This window comes from Apis cerana, linkage group LG7 (genome assembly GCF_029169275.1).
Source record: "Apis cerana isolate GH-2021 linkage group LG7, AcerK_1.0, whole genome shotgun sequence".
NCBI classification, from domain to species: domain Eukaryota; kingdom Metazoa; phylum Arthropoda; class Insecta; order Hymenoptera; family Apidae; genus Apis; species Apis cerana.
In genome coordinates this window covers 12,093,626-12,113,690 of record NC_083858.1, presented here as the reverse complement: position 1 = coordinate 12,113,690, position 20,065 = coordinate 12,093,626, and the positions used below count along the sequence as shown (strand labels likewise).

General features: G+C 24.1%; 5 protein-coding genes across 9 annotated transcripts; 4 read left to right on the top strand and 1 right to left on the bottom strand.

The window, feature by feature from the left end:
* Positions 1-2,531, bottom strand: LOC107999464 (histone H4). Its single transcript, XM_062077291.1, has one exon. The coding sequence runs from the start codon at positions 661-663 to the stop codon at positions 352-354; it is 312 nt and encodes a 103-aa protein (XP_061933275.1). The 5' UTR covers positions 664-2,531; the 3' UTR covers positions 1-351.
* A 3,085-nt stretch (positions 2,532-5,616) lies between these two features.
* LOC107999256 (histone H2B-like) lies at positions 5,617-6,569 on the top strand. The gene has a single exon (XM_017058959.3). It carries the CDS (start codon positions 5,717-5,719, stop codon positions 6,086-6,088), a length of 372 nt encoding a protein of 123 aa, XP_016914448.1. The 5' UTR covers positions 5,617-5,716; the 3' UTR covers positions 6,089-6,569.
* A 365-nt stretch (positions 6,570-6,934) lies between these two features.
* LOC107999246 (small ubiquitin-related modifier 3) lies at positions 6,935-8,392 on the top strand. Its single transcript, XM_017058946.3, has 3 exons — positions 6,935-7,077; positions 7,145-7,270; positions 7,421-8,392. Exons 1-3 carry the CDS (start codon positions 7,060-7,062, stop codon positions 7,556-7,558), a joined length of 282 nt encoding a protein of 93 aa, XP_016914435.1. The 5' UTR covers positions 6,935-7,059; the 3' UTR covers positions 7,559-8,392.
* Positions 8,393-9,189: 797 nt separating this feature from the next.
* Positions 9,190-19,667, top strand: LOC107999402 (transcription initiation factor TFIID subunit 1). Of its 5 annotated transcripts, none has more exons than XM_017059209.3 (18): positions 9,190-10,936; positions 11,016-11,428; positions 11,514-11,759; positions 11,889-12,023; positions 12,104-12,285; positions 12,404-12,802; positions 12,881-13,121; positions 13,189-13,547; positions 13,629-13,891; positions 14,018-14,379; positions 14,449-15,669; positions 15,785-16,027; positions 16,110-16,548; positions 16,629-16,771; positions 16,851-16,988; positions 17,078-17,213; positions 17,346-17,567; positions 17,644-19,667. In XM_017059209.3, the coding sequence occupies exons 1-18, from the start codon at positions 10,588-10,590 to the stop codon at positions 17,856-17,858; spliced, it is 5,706 nt and encodes a 1,901-aa protein (XP_016914698.1). In that variant the 5' UTR covers positions 9,190-10,587; the 3' UTR covers positions 17,859-19,667. The 5 variants fall into 5 exon arrangements, with proteins under 5 accessions (XP_016914698.1, XP_061933271.1, XP_028523216.1 ...); XM_062077287.1 differs by having other exon boundaries at positions 12,113-12,285; positions 17,063-17,213; positions 17,644-18,236; XM_028667415.2 differs by having other exon boundaries at positions 17,346-17,522; positions 17,644-18,236.
* Positions 18,321-20,058, top strand: LOC107999403 (uncharacterized). Its single transcript, XM_017059211.3, has one exon. It carries the CDS (start codon positions 18,321-18,323, stop codon positions 19,836-19,838), a length of 1,518 nt encoding a protein of 505 aa, XP_016914700.1. The 3' UTR covers positions 19,839-20,058.
* The last annotated feature ends 7 nt before the right edge of the window (positions 20,059-20,065 follow it).

Genomic DNA, 20,065 nt, shown 5'->3' with positions numbered 1-20,065 from the left:
TTGTGATACAAAATTGCTGTTTTATTAATATATATTTAAAAATTTACAAATTAAAAACTACATACATTTTTTACTTCAAAATTACAGTAAATCATATTATATGTATACATATATGTACACAAAAAAGATAAATTAATAAATTACGAAAATTAAATTTTATTATATATCTTTAAAATTAATACATTTAATACTTCGTTATTGAATTATTTTGAAATAAATGTATATTAAAATATATAAAAACTTAAATTTAATAATATTAAATAATAAGTTTTAAAAGATACTCTTTCGTTTATATTTTGTGGCTCTTAAAAGAGCCGTTTTGTTTGAAACTGTATTGGAAATTGGAAGAATTTAACCACCAAATCCATAAAGTGTTCTTCCCTGACGCTTCAGAGCATAAACTACATCCATAGCAGTTACAGTTTTCCTTTTTGCATGTTCAGTATATGTAACAGCATCACGGATAACATTTTCAAGAAATACCTTAAGTACTCCTCGAGTTTCTTCGTAAATCAAACCAGAAATTCGTTTTACACCACCTCGTCTAGCTAAACGTCGAATAGCAGGTTTCGTGATACCTTGAATATTATCACGAAGTACTTTTCTATGTCTCTTTGCTCCTCCTTTTCCCAATCCTTTTCCTCCTTTTCCACGACCAGTCATGATGAAACTTTACTTCTGCACGAAAGATTTCTCAAATGTATATTTTACAACCTAGAACTCGGTTATATAGTGAACTTCGTTCATGTATTTTCCCACCACTTCGTTGTCAACCAATTACAGCAGTCCTTTGCTATATCAATTACTTGCAATGAAATCCCATATAAAAAGCCGGTAAAAAGCAATTGTGTACGTTGTCAGTCAAGATGAACATCTGGTGCATATAGAATAACCATTTTATTAAACCGGTTTCGATTTTACAAAAGCCAGAATATATTTATTTTAACTGACTTACTTTATTTGAAAGATCATTATTTTTATAAATTTAAAATATAAATTATTTTAAATTCATATTTATTTCATTCTCATTTAATGTAGAAAAAATATATATACACAACACACTCACATACATTTACAATTTTCTATATTTCTTGAAAATTAATCAAATTTTAGACTTAGTTAATAAAATAATATGTTAGAAAATAATATAAAGAAAATTTTTTCTGAAATATAGATACTTATTTGCATACATTGGAATTTTACATGAATAGCATGAAAAATTATAAATGCTATGATTTTTTTTATTAGAAATAATGTAATAGACAATAATTTTTTTAATTTTCAATATTACAAAATATGTGATATTAATAATATGTATTCAAATATAATTTATATATGACGAAGTTTCTCTGAACTTAACTTCTTATTTAGAGATATTTTAAAAATTTAATTTAAAACAATAATATTATTATTTTTAAGCAAAATTTAATTGCGAAAAATACTAAACAAATAAAAGCAATTCAAAAAAATTTTATTCTTAAATAAAAGGATTTATTTTCATCTTATGAAAAAAAGAAAATATATTTTTAATTTTTTCAAATTTGAAATTTTATGAAATGCGTTTTGATTTATTTCTATGATTTTCGATAATTAAAGAAATTGAATGTAATGATATATAACGAATATATAACGATTTATCTTTTATATTTTTAAATAGTATTGTACAATTATCCAATTTTATAAAATATACAATAATTTGTTTTAAATAAACTTTTTCGGATAACAAATTATATGAAAGCTTCTATATTAACTATATTACGATTATATTAAAATTATTATATTAATATATTTAATCTATGATACAATTCAAAAATATTATGAAAAATATATTTTTGTATAAAAAAGTACGCCAAATTAAATGTGTTAAATAAAATAAATTCAAAGATTCGAAATAATCAATTATGCTTTTAAGATGATATGTTGTTTTTAAAATTTTTACTAAACACTATAATTAAGTAATGAAACAATATTGCTTATGTTTGTCATAGCTTTACTTATATATAAAATTTAATATATTAAATTTAATATACATTCTAATATTAAATTGTTATAATTTGAAAAAAGCTTTTGATATTTTTTATTTTATTTTTTATGTCTTTTATTTCGATATTAGAATTGATTTTTAAACGATAAAATTTTTAAAAGATATTTTTTAATTATATATAAATACATTATAAATATTCAAACATGTGATTCAAAAAATTAAAAAAATAAAATACAAAATATAAAAATTAAAAAAAAAATTTTAAAGTTTAATTACATTAATAAAATTTAAATAAAAATATAATTTTTTTAATTATTATATTTATTTTAATTATTATATTTATTACGGTTTTTGATATGATATTGGAGATTACTTTGTTAGAATTTTAAGATCTGATTTTTGTTTATGTTTAAATGCAGTTATTTAATTTATTTTACAACGAATATGAAATATATCTTACATAACTATAATTTTAATCTAAAACATTCTAAATATGTATTTAATTCAATTTACAAAAACATAATTAATAATAATGTATTTATTTTTATTTTTATTCATAATTATGTTATAATTTTAAAGTATTTTATAAATTAATTTCTGAAACTTCATACTAACGATCTAATTGTTAAAATGCAAAAATAAATGTTTGAATACAATTCAAAGATAAATATATATAATAATTATAATTATATATATAATTATATATATATTTATATATATATATAATATATTATATATATAATTATATATATAATAATATAATAATTATTAAAAATAAAATTTATAACTGAAATTTTTCAATTTTATAGATTTGTATAAAAAAAGATTCATAGATTAAAATTCAATCAAAAAATTATTAAATAATCTATAACATAAATGAAAAAATAAGGTAAATTAAAAGTAAAAACCGAAAAGTTCCTTTAGTTTTAAGATAATTTGTGGCCCTGAAAAGGGCCATTTAATAAGTTTAGTTTACGCTTTTTTTTTGTTTTTCTTAGCAAAAACATTGCTTGAATGTTCAACAAAACATTTCCTTGACTTATAATAACTCCTGATAATTTATTTAATTCTTCATCATTATGAATGAAGCAAGTTGCACATATGGTATAATTTTAGATTTTTTATTATTTTGAGCTGCATTTCCTATTAATTTCAAAACTTCAGCAGCCAGATAGATAGACCAGAACCAACATATTCAGCATAATTACTTCTTTTTAGAAGTCTATGAATGCAACTAATCCAAAATTGAATCCTGCTTTAATAAAACAGGATAATTTTTCCTTTACTTTTGTTTTTCTTCCTTTCCTATGACTAGACATTTTAGATTATACATACTTTTTTAATAGTATATATATATTTTATTTAATTACATATTGACCATTATGATCTAATACATATTGCCATCTTTTAGGTAATAGCATGATTCCACGTTCATAGAATTTCTGATCTTTGTTTGCAAAAAACTGATCCAAGTAGTTTTTGACATCCTCATTTGAAGTAAATGTTTTATCATTTAAAGAATTCTGTAAAGATCGAAATAAGTGGTAATCTGAAGGTGCCAGATCGGGCGAATATGGTGGATGTGGTAGCACTTCCCATCCAAGCTGTAACAACTTCTGGCGAGTCATTAAGCTCATATGAGCTTTAGCATTATCATGATGAAAAACTACACCTTTCCTATTAATTAATTCAGGTCTTTTTTGTTTGATGGAATTGTTTAATTTATCCAATTGATTGCAATACACTTCCGAATTAATTGTGCAATTGTTAGGTAGAAGCTCAAAAAAGACAACTCCTTTGAAATCCCACCAAACAGAGAGCATCACTTTTTTGTGAATGTTATTTTTCGAAGTTCTTTGCGCCGGCTCATTTAACTCTCGTTTAATATTGTCATAAACGATCCATTTTTCATCTCCAGTTACAATTCGTTTTAAAAATGGATCATTTTCCTCACGTTTGAGCAACGAATCACAGATATCAATACGACAGAGCAAATCTTTTTCTTTGAGAACGTGTGGAACCCAAATATCAAGCTTCGAAACGAAACCAAGTCGTTTCATGTGGTCATGAACAGTCGAATTCGACAAATTCAATCTCGTAGCAATTTCTCGAGTTGTTATTCGTCGGTTTGCTTCAATCAGTGCCTTTATTTTGTCTTCATCAGCTTCAACTGGTCTTCCAGAACGTGGCGCATCTTTAATGTCAAAATTATCGGAACGAAATTTTGAAAACCAGTTTTGACACTGGCGTACTGTTAAAATACCTTCTCCATAAATTTCACATAACTTTTTTCTTGCCTGAACAGCATTTTTACCTTTTCGATAATAAAAAAGTAAAATATGCCGAAAATGCTCCTTTTGGTCTTGCATCTTTGTTATCATACACGAAAAATACAACCGAATAGAATTAAATGAATTTTTTTTATAAATAAACAATGAAATGTCAACTCTCAAAATATATAATACGTATTATATAATAAATATAAAATATATAATTTATTTATGGATTTATTTATGTTTAGGATAAAGTTGGATGGATAAAAAACATTCAATTAGCGACGCTAATTGCTGAAAAAATAAAATTATTTTCCGAACAATACAAAAAAAAAATTAGCAACAAGGACAACAACGCTACAAGAACTCCCTTGGATTAAAATGTGGAATGAATACGTTTAGCGTTTTTATACGAATCTGTGTAGCTTGTTCTGACCAATGATTGACAAGCAGTATTCTCATTGGTTTGTATCTACAATAGTTTTATGATTTGTTAGTTTATATTATTTTTATAAGTTAATAATCTTTTAAATTAATAATATATTTAAAATTTTCTAATTCTATTTAAATCTAATTCTTCATTAATAATTATTATATATATTTAAAATAAAATATTATATATTTTTAAAATAATGTACAAATTTCTTATATGAAATATTTAAATATTGATTAACTAAATAAAAATTATTTCTTTATACAATATATATATATATTCATTTTTATTTTTTATATTTTTGTATATGTTTTGTAAATATATATATTTTTATTTTTTATAAATATAAATATAATCATATTTTTAAAATATTTAATTTATTATATTTTTTGTATTTAAATATATATTACAAATATTTATATGAATAATATAAATTTTATTTCACAATAATCAATTAATAAATTATATATTATTGCAATATTAAACATTATTGAAAATAAATAGTGTATTAAATTTTAAATTTAATATTAAATCATTGTTTAATATATATTATAGAGAAAATAATTTCTGAAAATATTCTGAAAATAATTTTTTTTCATTAATAGTTAATTTAAATATTATAAAAATATTTAAATATGTAATATATTTATTAATATATGTAATGTAATAATTTATATGTATCTACTGTAATTTTAATTTCGTTTTATGTTTTTTATTATTAGAAAGATAATAATGTAATAACTAAAAATTTTTATATAACTAAAAAAATTAAAAAAATTAAATAAATTTAGAACGTTAAATACGTTATGCATAAAATCAATTATAAGAATGCAATGGTAGCATCAACGCACCAATCATATCGTATAAAAGTGTCATCGATTCTATTTTGAGTTCTCATTGGTTGAATGTTGCTTATACTTTGGTATATGAAAGGAACACGCTATCCACGGCAATCATTGAATAGTTTGCTCAGTACCTGGTACGGTTATATTGAACTCTGAAAACTTGGCGACATTCAACTTTATCATGCCGCCGAAAGTTAGTGGAAAAGCTGTGAAGAAAGCTGGTAAAGCACAAAAAAATATTAGTAAAGCTGACAAGAAAAAGAAGAGAAGAAGGAAGGAAAGTTACGCTATTTACATTTACAAAGTGCTTAAACAAGTGCATCCTGATACTGGTATATCCAGCAAAGCAATGAGTATCATGAACAGTTTTGTGAATGATGTTTTCGAACGGATTGCAGCAGAAGCATCAAGATTAGCACATTACAATAAACGATCTACCATTACTTCTCGCGAAATTCAAACTGCTGTAAGACTTTTATTACCTGGTGAATTAGCAAAACACGCAGTCAGTGAAGGTACCAAAGCAGTTACCAAGTACACCAGCTCAAAATAAACAACATCTTGTTGTTTAAAAAAAACGGTCCTTTTCAGGACCAACAAATTTTAATTACGTGGAACATTTTAAAGTTTTTAAACATACATAGTTCAATACATTCATTATTAAATCCTATTTTTTCATTTTTTTCATATTTACTATTTATTCATATTTATAAAAATTATAATAAAATTATTTTAATTGCTATTAGTTATTTATAATATAAAACTAAAAAATTTTATTATATATATGAATTTTATATATATATATTAAATATTTGAAATTAAATGTAAAAACGTAAAATATATAAGATTAATGAAAAGTTTGTTATATATATATATATATGAATTAAAATGGATTCCAAAATCTTAATTTTTTTATTAAATAAATAAAATTATTTTATTAATAAATTTTAATATATAACTATAAATAATTATAGTTAAATAAAATTGTATTTTCAAATGTTTTATTTTAATAAAAATTATATAAAATTGGTAAATTCTATTATAATTAATTTATCAAAGGTAAATACATTTATAAAATTTATTTGTAAAATATTACAGATATTAAAGATTAAAGATAAAAATAAGAATTAAAAATAAGAATAAAAATGATTTTTCTTTCAATTTGTTAAATTTCTTTAGAATTCTATATTTTTGCGCTTTTTTTCTAATGAAGTTCCATTAAAATATAATTAAATGTAAACTACCACAGTTAAATAATAAAATTCCCTAGAAAGTTTATTAATCACGAATGTTAGGTTTTCAAAACGCGTGGATACCAATAACTTTCTATAATACTACGTTATTTGTGTAAGATGGAAACGTTGTGATTACAAGTGTAAAGGTAGGAGCGGAATTATTGCGAGTGATTTACTTGTACATTTATTTATAAAAATTTTAGATAGCCTGACATTTGGTTTAGTAATTAATTCGTGAAAATATTCTTAATAATCAGTGATAATATAATATTTGTACTAAACTATAAATATGTCTGACGAAAAGAAGGTAATACTTTATAACCTCAAAACTGATGTAATGGTAAGTGATGATTCAAGAGCATTTTTTGTTATAGGAAACTAAGACAGAATCAGAGCACATAAATTTGAAAGTGCTAGGACAGGATAGTGCAGTGGTTCAATTTAAAATTAAAAAGCACACACCACTCAGAAAATTAATGAATGCTTACTGTGATCGTGTGGTAAGTACATATGATTAATTTATTATAATATTGTATTTTATTAAATAATTTTGAATTAAATTTCTTAATAATGCTATACATTTTATCTTTTACTTTATGTATAATTTATATATTTTGAAATTATTATTATGGTTGTAACTATATTCATAGGGCTTGGCAATAGCAGCAGTAAGGTTTAGATTTGATGGACAACCTATAAATGAATTGGATACACCAACTACTCTTGAAATGGAAGAAGGAGATACAATAGAAGTTTATCAACAACAAACAGGAGGAGGATTGTGTTGAGATTTAAAATTGTCCTTTAATAGTTTGAAAATGGACTTGATAAAAAAATTTCTGTTCCAGTGCTTACTTTAAAAAGAAGGCATTAATAATTTTCTATTTTTTCCGATATAGAATATTTGATTTCATAATATAATATGGGAAAGTTGTTTATACTTTTTATATATATCAAACTTAACATTTAGATCAATTCAATCTATATGTTAGTTTATTTAAAAAAAAATTTTTTTAAATACATTTTATATTCTTTAATATCATAAAATAATAACTTAAGATTTTTAATAAGTATTCACATTTTATTATTATTTGATGTTTTTAATTATTCTGGTTTTTGTAAAAACTAGACGAATTCTATTTTTCTTCTAATGTATTATTTCAATTTTCAATAATTTGGCTGAAAATATTGTACAACAGATATACTGCTATGTTATTTCTAGTGATAAACATTGTAAATGAAGGCACATTAGTTGTCTCTTCAGCATTTTGCACTATGTAGAAAAACATCTACATCAACAAACACATGTTACTTACATAACATAAGATTCTTTGTAAATGATTTTCATAAAAAAGAAATTAATAATGTAAAATCTCAAATTTTCTTAATAAATATCATCTTTTTAGGTATATTCATTTATTATAATAATGTACAAGTAGAACAATGATGAAGAGCATTGTTAGAAAAAATTATGTTAATATTTAATGTAACTATTTTTAAGAAGTTCATAAAAGTTTTGTTTGTGTTCCATGATTAAATCTTATTACATTTTTACTTTTCATGAAAATAATATTACTTTGTATATGAATAAAAAAATAAATTGTATCTTATCTTTTCTATAAGGACAAGTTTTCTTATTTTTAGAAAAATTTTTTTATAAAAATAAGTTTTAAAAAATATATTTAAAGTTTTGTATGTATTATAGATTTTAAAATATTAGAATTTATACTGATGTTTTTATAATTTTATTAGTATTTTGTTTTTTAGTAACATTAAAAGTATGTTTTATTTAACAAATTGAAATCGAAATTTTCATAATCTATTTTAGATAAATTCTAAAACTTGGCAACATCGCTTTTATGAATCGAGAGTTATAACATTATAATTATAGCAAATAGAAAATCATAATTTAAGTAATATTTTTTAAAAAAATTAATTTAAATATAGATTATTTTTTTTAATAATTATATGTAAATATTATATACTTGTAATAAATAAAAATAATATATAAATAATATAAATATTCATCAAATGATAAATTTTGAGGTTATATTTAACATATTTAACACTTATATTTAAATTATTTTATTTATTTTTATTTTTTGATTCATAGAAATATTAATATAAAGATTAGATTATTTAAAAAAAATATAATTTTAAAAATGCAATTTTAAAAATCTATGAATTAATAGAAATGAAAAAAACTGAATATTTTTTATATAAAAAGATTAAATGAATACATGAACGAAAATTTGTATAATAAAATACAAATAAAAATGAATAGTAATAACAATTCATAAAAAAAAGTTACTGAATTGATTATAAACACTAAATTATATTAAAATTTAATTATAATTTAAAAATGTTAAATATGATTATATGACTATAATATAATACATTACTATTAATCATATATACTATATTTCAAAATTGATACATATCAAGACTAGATATATTCAATGCATTGATCATCCAATTATACTTAATATATTTTTTTATTGCATTGAATTCATGTTTTCAAGATATTAAGATTTTATCATTCCAGTGTCATGTTCAAGCACTAATTTGATAATTGTGTAAATAAATTGTAATATTAGTAATGATGAAATTTCAATATAAATTATAAAAGAATACATTCGATAAATGCGAATTTTTGATATTATTATATTATGTCATAAATCATATGTTTTGTGAAATTGTCATTTTAAAAATTGTAAATTTCAGAATGTAATATCTATATTTTTGTATATTAAAAATTAAGACATTGTAATTTTAGAAGAAAAATGATGAAAAATATTCAATTGATTTCCTTTATCTCATTTATAATCATGTATAAAAAAAAAAATATATACAGAAAGAGAATAAATAATGAAGAAAAAGAGTAGAAATAAAATAAAAATTCAGGAATCAACACTATCTCTAAAATGTCGTTAATGAAACATAAATATAGAAAAAATGAGAAAATAATAAAAAAAAAAATGATGACAAATATAAAATAGGAATTATTTATCAATACCACTTCGAATACTTTTAGAAATATTTTTAACATTTAAGAAATGTCAATTTTCTGTACATTCTATTTTATTTTGTCTTTAAAAAAATATTTTTATCAAAAGATGATGTTCATGGTAAATTCTTATTCTATTTCTATCCTTGTCTATATTGATTCTTGAGTTTTTATTTTCTCTTTCGCCCACTTTCGTTTGTACTTATTCTACAAAACTTGTGTTGAAGCAATGATTCCGATATTTAATTAACTTTATTATCCTTTTTTGTCTATTGATTAAAAATTTTAATTTATAAAATAATAAAAATTGATTAAAAAATCAACTATTCGATTCAATTTTTATATATAAAAAATTTAAAAAAGCAAAAATTCTCGTGATATAAAATAGCATTTGACATCTATTTTGTCTATCTCAGTAGTAGCAAGTGCAATATCTAAAACATGAATTATGTGGTTATTTCTAGGGATTTTATTTCTAAAATATCTTCAAAAATTAATATAATTGCAATCTTCTATATAATAACATATTAAAGAACATGGCGGTTAGTTGATGGAAAGGTGTACGTAAACAAAACGTTAAGTTTTACTAATCTTGTAATTAACAGTTACTTGTAAATAGTAATAATAATAATAAATGTATATAAATATATATACATAATTGTAAATAATTAAATATATGATATATGATTATTAAAAACTGTACAATATTATTACATGTGAATAATATACATCTACTGTACATTCAAAAAATCAATAATTTTTTGTAAGAGTTTAAAATCATATTAATTTATTGAGTGCTAATTATAAAAAATGGCTGATTCTGAAGAGGAAAACGATAAAGATATAATATCTGGAATCAATATGACTGGTTTTTTATTTGGAAACATTGATGACAATGGTCAATTGGAAGATGATATTCTTGATCCAGAAGCAAAGCAACACATAACTTCATTAAATAGACTTGGATTAAGTTCATTTATTCGCGAAATGATGTTAAATGAAGATATTATTGAAGAAAAGGGTAATGAATCTAATGATAAAATTGAAGAAGAAAATGATGCAGCTGATGAAAAAGATATAAATTATGTAGAAAAATCACCTAGTGCACTTGATTTTTCTGATATAAATGAATTAGCAGAAGATGAAAAAGAAGAAAGTAGTAAGTATTATAAGTATGTAATTTATTAAAGGTTATTTTTTATGAAAATAAAATTAAATACTTTTTTTTTAATCAATAGACAAACAGGACATATTTGAAGGTAAACCTGAGAAGGAAAATGCTGATTATGATGCAGATGATGAAGAAGTTATTATTAAATCTGATACACAATTAATGCCACCTCCTCCAATACCTGAAGAAAAAGAAGCACTTACAGCAGAAGAAGCAGAAGCTGCACGTCAGCGTAAATTAGAAACTCCCCTTGCTTCTATGCTACCATCAAAATATGCCAATGTAGATGTTACTGAATTATTTCCTGACTTTCGAGCTAATAAAGTTCTAAGATTTTCAAGATTATTTGGTCCAGGAAAACCTAGTAGTCTTCCACAAATATGGAGAGGTGTCAAAAGGAGACGTAAAAAGAAACGTCATCATGATGTTAGAGATTCTGATTCTGGTTCTGATCAGGAAGAAAAAAAATCAAAATTTAAAGTATAAAAAAGAAATTTTCAGTTTAAGAGTAATATTTTTATATTATATTTTTTATATTTTTATATTATATATCTTTATGTTATAGGGTTGGGTAATGCAATATGGTACAGATCAAACTCCAGATATGTATTGTTCTGATGATGAAAATAAATTATTAATGCCAATAGAAGATAAAGAACAAATTGGCAAAACAGGTGAAACTGGTGAAAATGGAGATATGGGACCAAAAGTAGCAGATTGGCGATTTGGTCCTGCACAGCTTTGGTATGATATGCTTCAAGTTCCAGAAACTGGAGATGGTTTTAATTATGGATTTAAACTTATTGATAAGGTATTTGCATACATTAAAATTATATAGTATACTAAATACAAGAATTATTAAATTACACTTATATTTGATTTTCCAAAAATTAGTTTATATAAAAAATGTTATTATAATAAAAAATATTATTTTTAATAGACAGATGAATTAAATAATAAAGATAAAAATATTAGAGATACTAATGAAGAATTTTCTGATGATGCATTTTTAATGGTATCACAATTGCATTGGGAAGATGATGTCATATGGAATGGTGATGATATAAAGCATAAGGTATGTGATATTTTGATGTAAGATATTTCTAATTAAAAATTTGTATATGATAACAAGTGAGAATACAAATACTTTGAAAGGTATTACAGAAATTAAATAGTAAAAATAATGCGGCTGGATGGGTACCATCCAGTGGAAATAGAACTGCTCAGGCATTTAGTCAACCAGGCAAAGGTGCACCTGTATCAGTTACATCAAATGTTCGATTAGCCACTTCACAAATTACAACTCCATTACATATGCAATCTCAAAAAACTAAAATGTAAGAAAAAACGCATTCTATTAATTATGTAATACTAAAGAATTAGTATGTTAATATACATATAAACATATGTGTAATGTATTTAATATATTTTTATTTTCATTATTGATTTTATTAGGAACATGAATAAAGCGAATCAACAACAAAATCGAGAAGAAAATTATGACGATACTTGGTATTCGATTTTTCCTGTAGAAAACGAAGAATTGGTATATGGTCTTTGGGAGGAAGAAGTAATTTGGGATCCTGAAAATATGAAAAAAATTCCTAAACCTAAAATTCTTACTTTGGATCCCAATGATGAGAATATTGTTCTTGGTATTCCTGATGATATAGATCCAGCTTTAGTTCATAAAGATAATGGACCTCAACCAAAAGTGAAAATACCTCATCCTCATGTTAAGAAAAGTAAATTATTATTGGGAAAAGCTGGAGTAATTAATGTATTAGAAGAAGATACTCCACCACCACCACCAAAATCACCTGATAGAGATCCATTTAATATTTCAAATGATACGTAAGTTAATAATTTAATAATAATAAATAATTTTAATTTCCATAAAAAACAAATTCGATTATTATTGATATTATTTAGATATTATATGCCACGATCATCAGAAACAACATTACGATTAAAAGTTGGAGGTGGAAATTTAATACAACACAGTACACCAGTAGTAGAATTACGTGTTCCATTTGTTCAAACTCATATGGGTCCAATGCGCCTTCGAAATTTCCATAGACCACCCTTAAGAAAATTTAGTCATGGTCCAGTTGCTCATTCTGGTCCACATTCTGTATTGCCATTAATAAAGCACATCAAAAAAAAAGCCAAAGTATGTATTTATATTATATTTTATAATTGCTTATCAAAACAAAAATTAAATGACATTTGCATCTTAGCAAAGAGAACAAGAAAGAATTGCATCTGGTGGAGGTGATGTTTTCTTCATGAGAACTCCTGAAGATTTAACTGGCAAAGATGGTGAATTAGTACTTATTGAATTTTCTGAAGAGCATCCTCCTTTAATGAATCAAGTAGGAATGTGTTCTAAAGTGAAAAATTACTACAAAAGAAAAGCGGGAAAAGATCAAGGACCACAGAAATACAAATATGGTGAAACTGCTTATGCTCATACAAGTCCATTTCTTGGAATTCTTACACCTGGTCAAAGCATACAAGCAGTTGAAAATAATATGTATAGAGCTCCAATTTACGAGCACAAAATTCCAGAGACAGATTTTTTAGTTATCAGAACAAGGTATTGTAATGATATTTTTTTTATTGTAATATAAAAAATGTAATTATGAATTATTAATGAATTTTTATATATAATATGTAGACAACAATATTATATCAGAGAAGTGGATGCTTTATTTGTTGCTGGTCAAGAATGTCCATTATATGAAGTTCCAGGTCCTAATTCAAAGAGAGCTAATAATTTTGTGAGAGATTTTTTACAAGTATTTATATATAGATTATTTTGGAAATCTCGGGATACTCCTCGACGTATTAAAATGGATGATATTAAAAGAGCATTTCCTTCGCATAGCGAAAGTAGCATTAGAAAACGTTTGAAATTATGTGCTGATTTTAAAAGGACAGGTATTTATAATTTTATATATATTATATATATTATATTAAATTACAATTTTTTTAAATCATCTTCATATTATATAAATATTGTATAAATATCATTTATATAAATATCAAGTTTTTTTCTATTATTAGGCATGGATTCAAATTGGTGGGTTATAAAACCTGACTTTAGATTACCAACAGAAGAAGAAATTCGAGCAATGGTCTCTCCAGAACAATGTTGCGCTTATTTTAGTATGATTGCTGCTGAACAAAGGTTAAAAGATGCTGGATATGGTGAAAAGTTCCTATTTACCCCTCAAGATGATGATGATGAAGAAATGCAATTAAAAATGGATGATGAAGTGAAAGTTGCACCTTGGAATACAACACGAGCATATATTCAAGCTATGAAAGGTAAATGTTTGTTACAACTGGCAGGACCAGCTGATCCTACAGGTTGTGGTGAAGGATTTTCTTATGTTCGAGTGCCAAATAAACCTACAATTAGCAAAGTAAGTATATATTTTATTATATAATTTCTTTTGTATATTTTAAGATATTTTTTTTAAAATATGAATTAGGAAGAACAAGAAGCTCAACCAAAGAGAACTGTAACTGGAACTGATGCTGATTTAAGAAGATTATCATTAAATAATGCAAAAGCATTACTTCGAAAATTTGGTGTTCCTGAAGAAGAAATTAAAAAATTATCGCGATGGGAAGTAATTGATGTTGTTAGAACATTATCTACAGAAAAGGCTAAAGCTGGTGAAGAGGGTATGACTAAGTTTTCTCGAGGAAATCGGTTTTCTATTGCTGAGCATCAAGAAAGATATAAAGAAGAATGTCAAAGAATCTTTGATTTACAAAATCGTGTTTTATCTTCTAATGAAGTTTTAAGTACAGATGAAGGCGAAAGTTCTGAAGAAGATAGTTCTGACATAGAAGAGATGGGTAAAAATATAGAAAATATGCTTTCCAATAAGAAAACTAGTACGCAATTATCTCTTGAACGAGAGGAACAACAACGACATGAATTACGAAAAATGTTGATGGGAGAAGTTCAAGAACAAGATAAAAAAACCAAAGAAAAAAAGAAAGATGATGAAGAGGATAGTCCTGTAAATAACTTTAATTCACAACAGGGTAGGGTTCTTAAAATTTATCGAACGTTTAGAAATCCAGAAGGCAAAGAATATACAAGGGTAGAATTAGTAAGAAAATCAGCGGTAATAGATACTTATATAAAAATTAGAAATTCTAAAGATGAAACATTTATTAAACAATTTGCAACATTGGATGAAGCACAAAAAGAGGAAATGAAGAGGGAGAAAAGAAGAATTCAGGAACAATTACGTAGAATTAAACGGAATCAAGAACGAGAACGTATGCTTGGTGGTCCAATGACAGGAAATAATGCGTCGTCGAGTAATATATTTGATCGTAGTAGTAACAATACCCCAACAACTACATCCTCGAATAGTATCCTTCCATTCTGTAATTCTTTCCAATCTACTTCTCCTGCTTCTAAACATCCTAAACCTGATATATCTCCTTCTAAACGTAAGAAACCTAAACTTAAACCAGATCTTAAACTAAAATGTGGTGCTTGTGGTAATGTAGGTCACATGCGTACGAATAAAGCTTGTCCCTTATATCAGAATAGCATAACTACAGCACCAGTAAATGTTGCGATGACAGAGGAACAGGAGGAAGAGATTGAAAAGCAACTCAATACAGATGATCAAGATCTCGTTAACGTAGATGGAACTAAAGTGAAATTATCATCTAAATTAATTAAGGTAATTTTGAATTATTTAAATTAATTATTTAACTACTAAATATTAAAGCATTAAAGTTAAAAAATTAAAAGCTATTAAAATAAAATTTATAATTTTTATTTTGTATTTCTTGTAGCATGCTGAAGAAATGAAAAGGCGCACGTTACTTTTGAAAGTGCCCAAGGAAGCCGTAAATTCCAAAAAACGAAGAAGAGCTACTGGAGATGATCATTGTGATTATCTTAAGCGACAACAAAGACCTGCCAATAGGCGTAGAACAGATCCTGTTGTTGTTATGTCTACAATGCTAGAAAGTATACTTAACGAAATGAGAGACTTACCTGATGTTCAACCTTTTCTATTTCCTGTTAATGCCAAGGTATATTTTATTTTTATTGAGTATATTTTAATAAATATATTTTACAATTTATCTATATATTTCTTCACAATTTCTTTATTAGGCTGTTCCTGATTATTATAAAATTATACAAAGGCCTATGGATTTGCAAACTATACGTGAAAATTTAAGATTAAAGAAATATCAAAGTCGAGAAGAATTTTTAGCTGATGTTAATCAAATTGTAGAAAATTCAACTCTATATAATGGAATAAAAAGTTCATTAACAGTGGCAGCCAAACGTATGCTGGAAACTTGTGTAGAAAGACTTGGAGAAAAAGAAGATCGTCTGATGAGATTAGAAAAAGCAATTAATCCTTTATTGGATGACAATGATCAAGTTGCTCTTACTTTTATTTTAGACAATGTTGTAAATAATAAATTGAAATCTATGACAGAAGCTTGGCCATTTTTAAAACCAGTTAATAAGAAATTAGTGAAAGATTACTATAATGTTATTAAGAGACCTATGGATTTAGAAACTATATCTAAAAAAGTATCTGGTAATTTAAACTATATTTATAATGATATTAAATGTTATGAATTTTTTTATAAATATAATGATTATATTTATTTTTTTCAGCACATAAATATCATAATCGTCATGAATTTCTTAGAGATATCGAACAAATTTTGGAAAATTGTACAGTATACAATGGAAAGGAATCTCCATTTACACAAAAAGCAGAATTGCTGGTGAAAGTTTGCAAAGAAACATTAGATGAGGTTATTATTGAGATTGTTTAAATATATTTTAATCATAATTAAATTTTAATGTTATACTCATAATTAAATTATATTTTAGTATGATGAACATTTAACACAGTTAGAAAACAATATATTATTAGTACAAAAACGAGCAATGGAACAAGCAGACATAGATTCTTCATGGCTTGGAGCAGATGAAGAAAATTATACTATTGTAGAACCAGAATTTAGAGGGGTATTATATCTATTTACAAATTAAATTTTATTTTATTTTATTTTTTTTAATAAAAATTTTTATAAAACATGTAGAATGTTTTTTTACAGAGTCAAACAAGTTCACCAGAAAACCCATTTGGAAAAACGAACATGGAAGATTTTGATTTTGTAGATGTAGAAGGAGATATGGAAGGTGATGGTAGTAGAAGTGTAAATTCTAAAAAGAAAGATGTTCTTGAAGAAGGTAAATAAAATTTTTTCATATATAATATATATTTTTATATATTATATTATATATTATATATTATATATTATATATTATATTATATTTTTATGTAATATAAATAAAAAAAATTATTAATATATTTCGTTATAGATTTACAATTCTCTAGTGAAGATGAATTTGATGAAGTTCCATTTGGTACGGATGAACAGTCTGAGAATGCTGAAATGGAAACACTTGAATTGAACGAAGTTAGAGAAAATACAGAAGGCGGAGTAGTATTGGCAGATGATGATAGTCAACAAGCAGCAGAAGCAATGGTTCAATTGGGTAATGTCGGTTTTTATATGACGGACCAACAATTGCTTCAGCAAGGTTGGTAAAACGAAATATTTTATATATATTTTTATTATTTTATTGTTTCTTTAATCAATTTTTTTTTTAATTACAGACGAAAGTATGGATGTAGATCCAAATTATGATCCTTCTGACTTTTTGTTAGCTGGTTTACCAGCTAGAGATGAAAAAAGTGAAAATAAAATACAGGACGATCTTGCTGTATCTGAAAGCGATGATGATGCAGAAAATAACGCGAAACAAAAACAGAAAACATCACAACCATTACCGCAACCAGAAGAAGATGTTGGTGGTGATCTTTGGTTTTAAACAAATATCATTTATTTTTAGTAATAAAATTATTTTGTAGTTTACTTCTTAAATCAAAAGAATTATATTACAAAATGAGAAAAAAATAAGAGAAAATCAAAATATTTATTTCTTATAGGAATAATTGAATTTCAATATTTGAAATTAAATGAAATGTGTATGTTTAAAATGAATGATTTTATAAAAAGGAAAATGAAGGTTTGAATTCCTATAATACATATCTATGAATATTATATATACATATATGTAAATATATAGTAGAAAATTGTTTTATAAGTATCACGCGTATCTTATTTTTTATGCAGAATAAACTGTATAAAATTTATAAAGAAAAATAGTCAAAATAAAATAATCGAATGTAAAAGTTTGCAAATTCAGTTTGCTTAAAACTATTTCTAACCAAATTTTTGTTTATATAGTAAAAACAAATTTTTTACAGTATTAATATAACATTACTTAACAATGATTACTGATATGAAATTAAAAAATAAAATGGATTATATACAACGAATGTGTAAAGATTTGTCACGCGATCAAAATAAACTACTTAATAATATAATTTATATAACAAAAAATGCATTACCACATCAATTGATAATTTATGATCCAAATAATATTATTGTATGTATTATTCAACTTTATTTTTATTATTATGATATATTGCTTCGAACTGATAATATATGCATATATAAACGAAGAAAAAGATATCGACATGCCAGAGAATGTTACAATAATTTATTGAAAATATATATTCCTAAAAAGTCTAGAGAAACTCTTGAAATTATACTTGATACAATTTGTGAAAATAAACTTTGGGAGTTTGAAACCTTTTGTTTTGAACTTATATGTGATTTATTGAAATATGGTCTTAGTGGATCATTAATGTTTCATGCTATGTGGGATAAAATTGAAGGTCCAAATATGAATATAGAAGATTCAAAAAGAGTCATGAGAATATTATATGAATTATTAAATGTTTATGAATGGCCAAATACTCATGATACAATAATAGTTATTGAAAGAATTTTAAATCTTTTTTATATTTCTATAACTACTACAGAATCAACAATTAATTTTATACCATATGCAACACTTAAAAAAAGTTTGGAAGTTTGTATCATTAATATGGTAAAACATATATATAATTATCATCTTCTCATCATAATTCATCATATGTGTTCATGGGTTGTTGAAACAGAAATGACTGATGAATTTATATTACAATTTGGTAGTACACTTGAATATATAGCCTTCATACATAATGTAACATTATACGAGAAAACTTTAACTCCAAAGATATTTCCATTATTAATGGAAATGATAGCATCAACAAGTAAGATAAGCAGCTTATTAGGTAATCGAGTTATTCAACATTTGCTTGATAGAAAAGAAAATAAAGCAAATTTTGATACACCTAAGATATTTTTTGAAGATGCTAACTTTGACATAAAAATGGAACGATATTATAAAGAAGATAAACTATTCTGTAAATATCATAGAGAAATTTTACATGACAGTTTTCTAAAAGGTATTTTAAATCATTGTACATCACGTATGAATTTAGAATCAATATATTGTACAATATGTCTGATTGCTGTAGAAGTTCCATGTGGATTTACAGCAGCAGCTGTAGTTTGTCTTTTAATGAATTTACAAGATATAACTTTAAAAGGACAAAATAAACGTCATGTTGAAATATCGTATCATATACATGCAACAGTGATAGCAATTATGTCTCTTTTATGTTGGATTCATAAAGCTGATGTATTTTACGAATATGTGAATAAAATAATGTTGGAAAGGGCACAATGGGCTCCGCATTTAAATCCTCCTATTCAATCTCAATATAATTTTGCTGCACATCATATTCTTTGGAACAAACCAGATTTATTTTTTGTAGATTGGGAAGCTCGTTATGGTTTATGGAAATGTTTTCGTTTACGTGAAACTGATGCAGAACAAGAAATTGATGCAGATTAAAAAAATTTAATTTTATCAAAAATTATATGATTCAAATTAATTTTAAAGAATTTAAACTTGTAATGTCAAAATTTTATATATCATGAATGTTAAAAAATGATTTGAATTACGAGTATAACAATATTTATCTTGATATTTTTTATTTTCAATTTATAATTTATAAGTAAATTTGAAAACATTTTATAATAAACCTATATCATACAATTACATATCATACAATTGACATC

What these genes read in the sequence shown, in the direction of transcription:
- LOC107999403 (XM_017059211.3), top strand. Translation starts at nt 18,321, where the DNA reads ATGATTACTGATATGAAATTAAAAAATAAAATGGATTATATACAACGA.
- LOC107999246 (XM_017058946.3), top strand. An exon ending in ATGCTTACTGTGATCGTGTG is followed by an intron (nt 7,271 to 7,420) that starts GTAAGTACATAT and finishes CTATATTCATAG; the next exon opens with GGCTTGGCAATAGCAGCAGT.
- LOC107999256 (XM_017058959.3), top strand. Translation starts at nt 5,717, where the DNA reads ATGCCGCCGAAAGTTAGTGGAAAAGCTGTGAAGAAAGCTGGTAAAGCA.
- LOC107999464 (XM_062077291.1), bottom strand. Translation starts at nt 663, where the DNA reads ATGACTGGTCGTGGAAAAGGAGGAAAAGGATTGGGAAAAGGAGGAGCA.
- LOC107999402 (XM_062077286.1), top strand. Translation starts at nt 10,588, where the DNA reads ATGGCTGATTCTGAAGAGGAAAACGATAAAGATATAATATCTGGAATC. An exon ending in TTTTTAGTTATCAGAACAAG is followed by an intron (nt 13,548 to 13,628) that starts GTATTGTAATGA and finishes TATAATATGTAG; the next exon opens with ACAACAATATTATATCAGAG. An exon ending in TATTTCCTGTTAATGCCAAG is followed by an intron (nt 16,028 to 16,109) that starts GTATATTTTATT and finishes TTTCTTTATTAG; the next exon opens with GCTGTTCCTGATTATTATAA.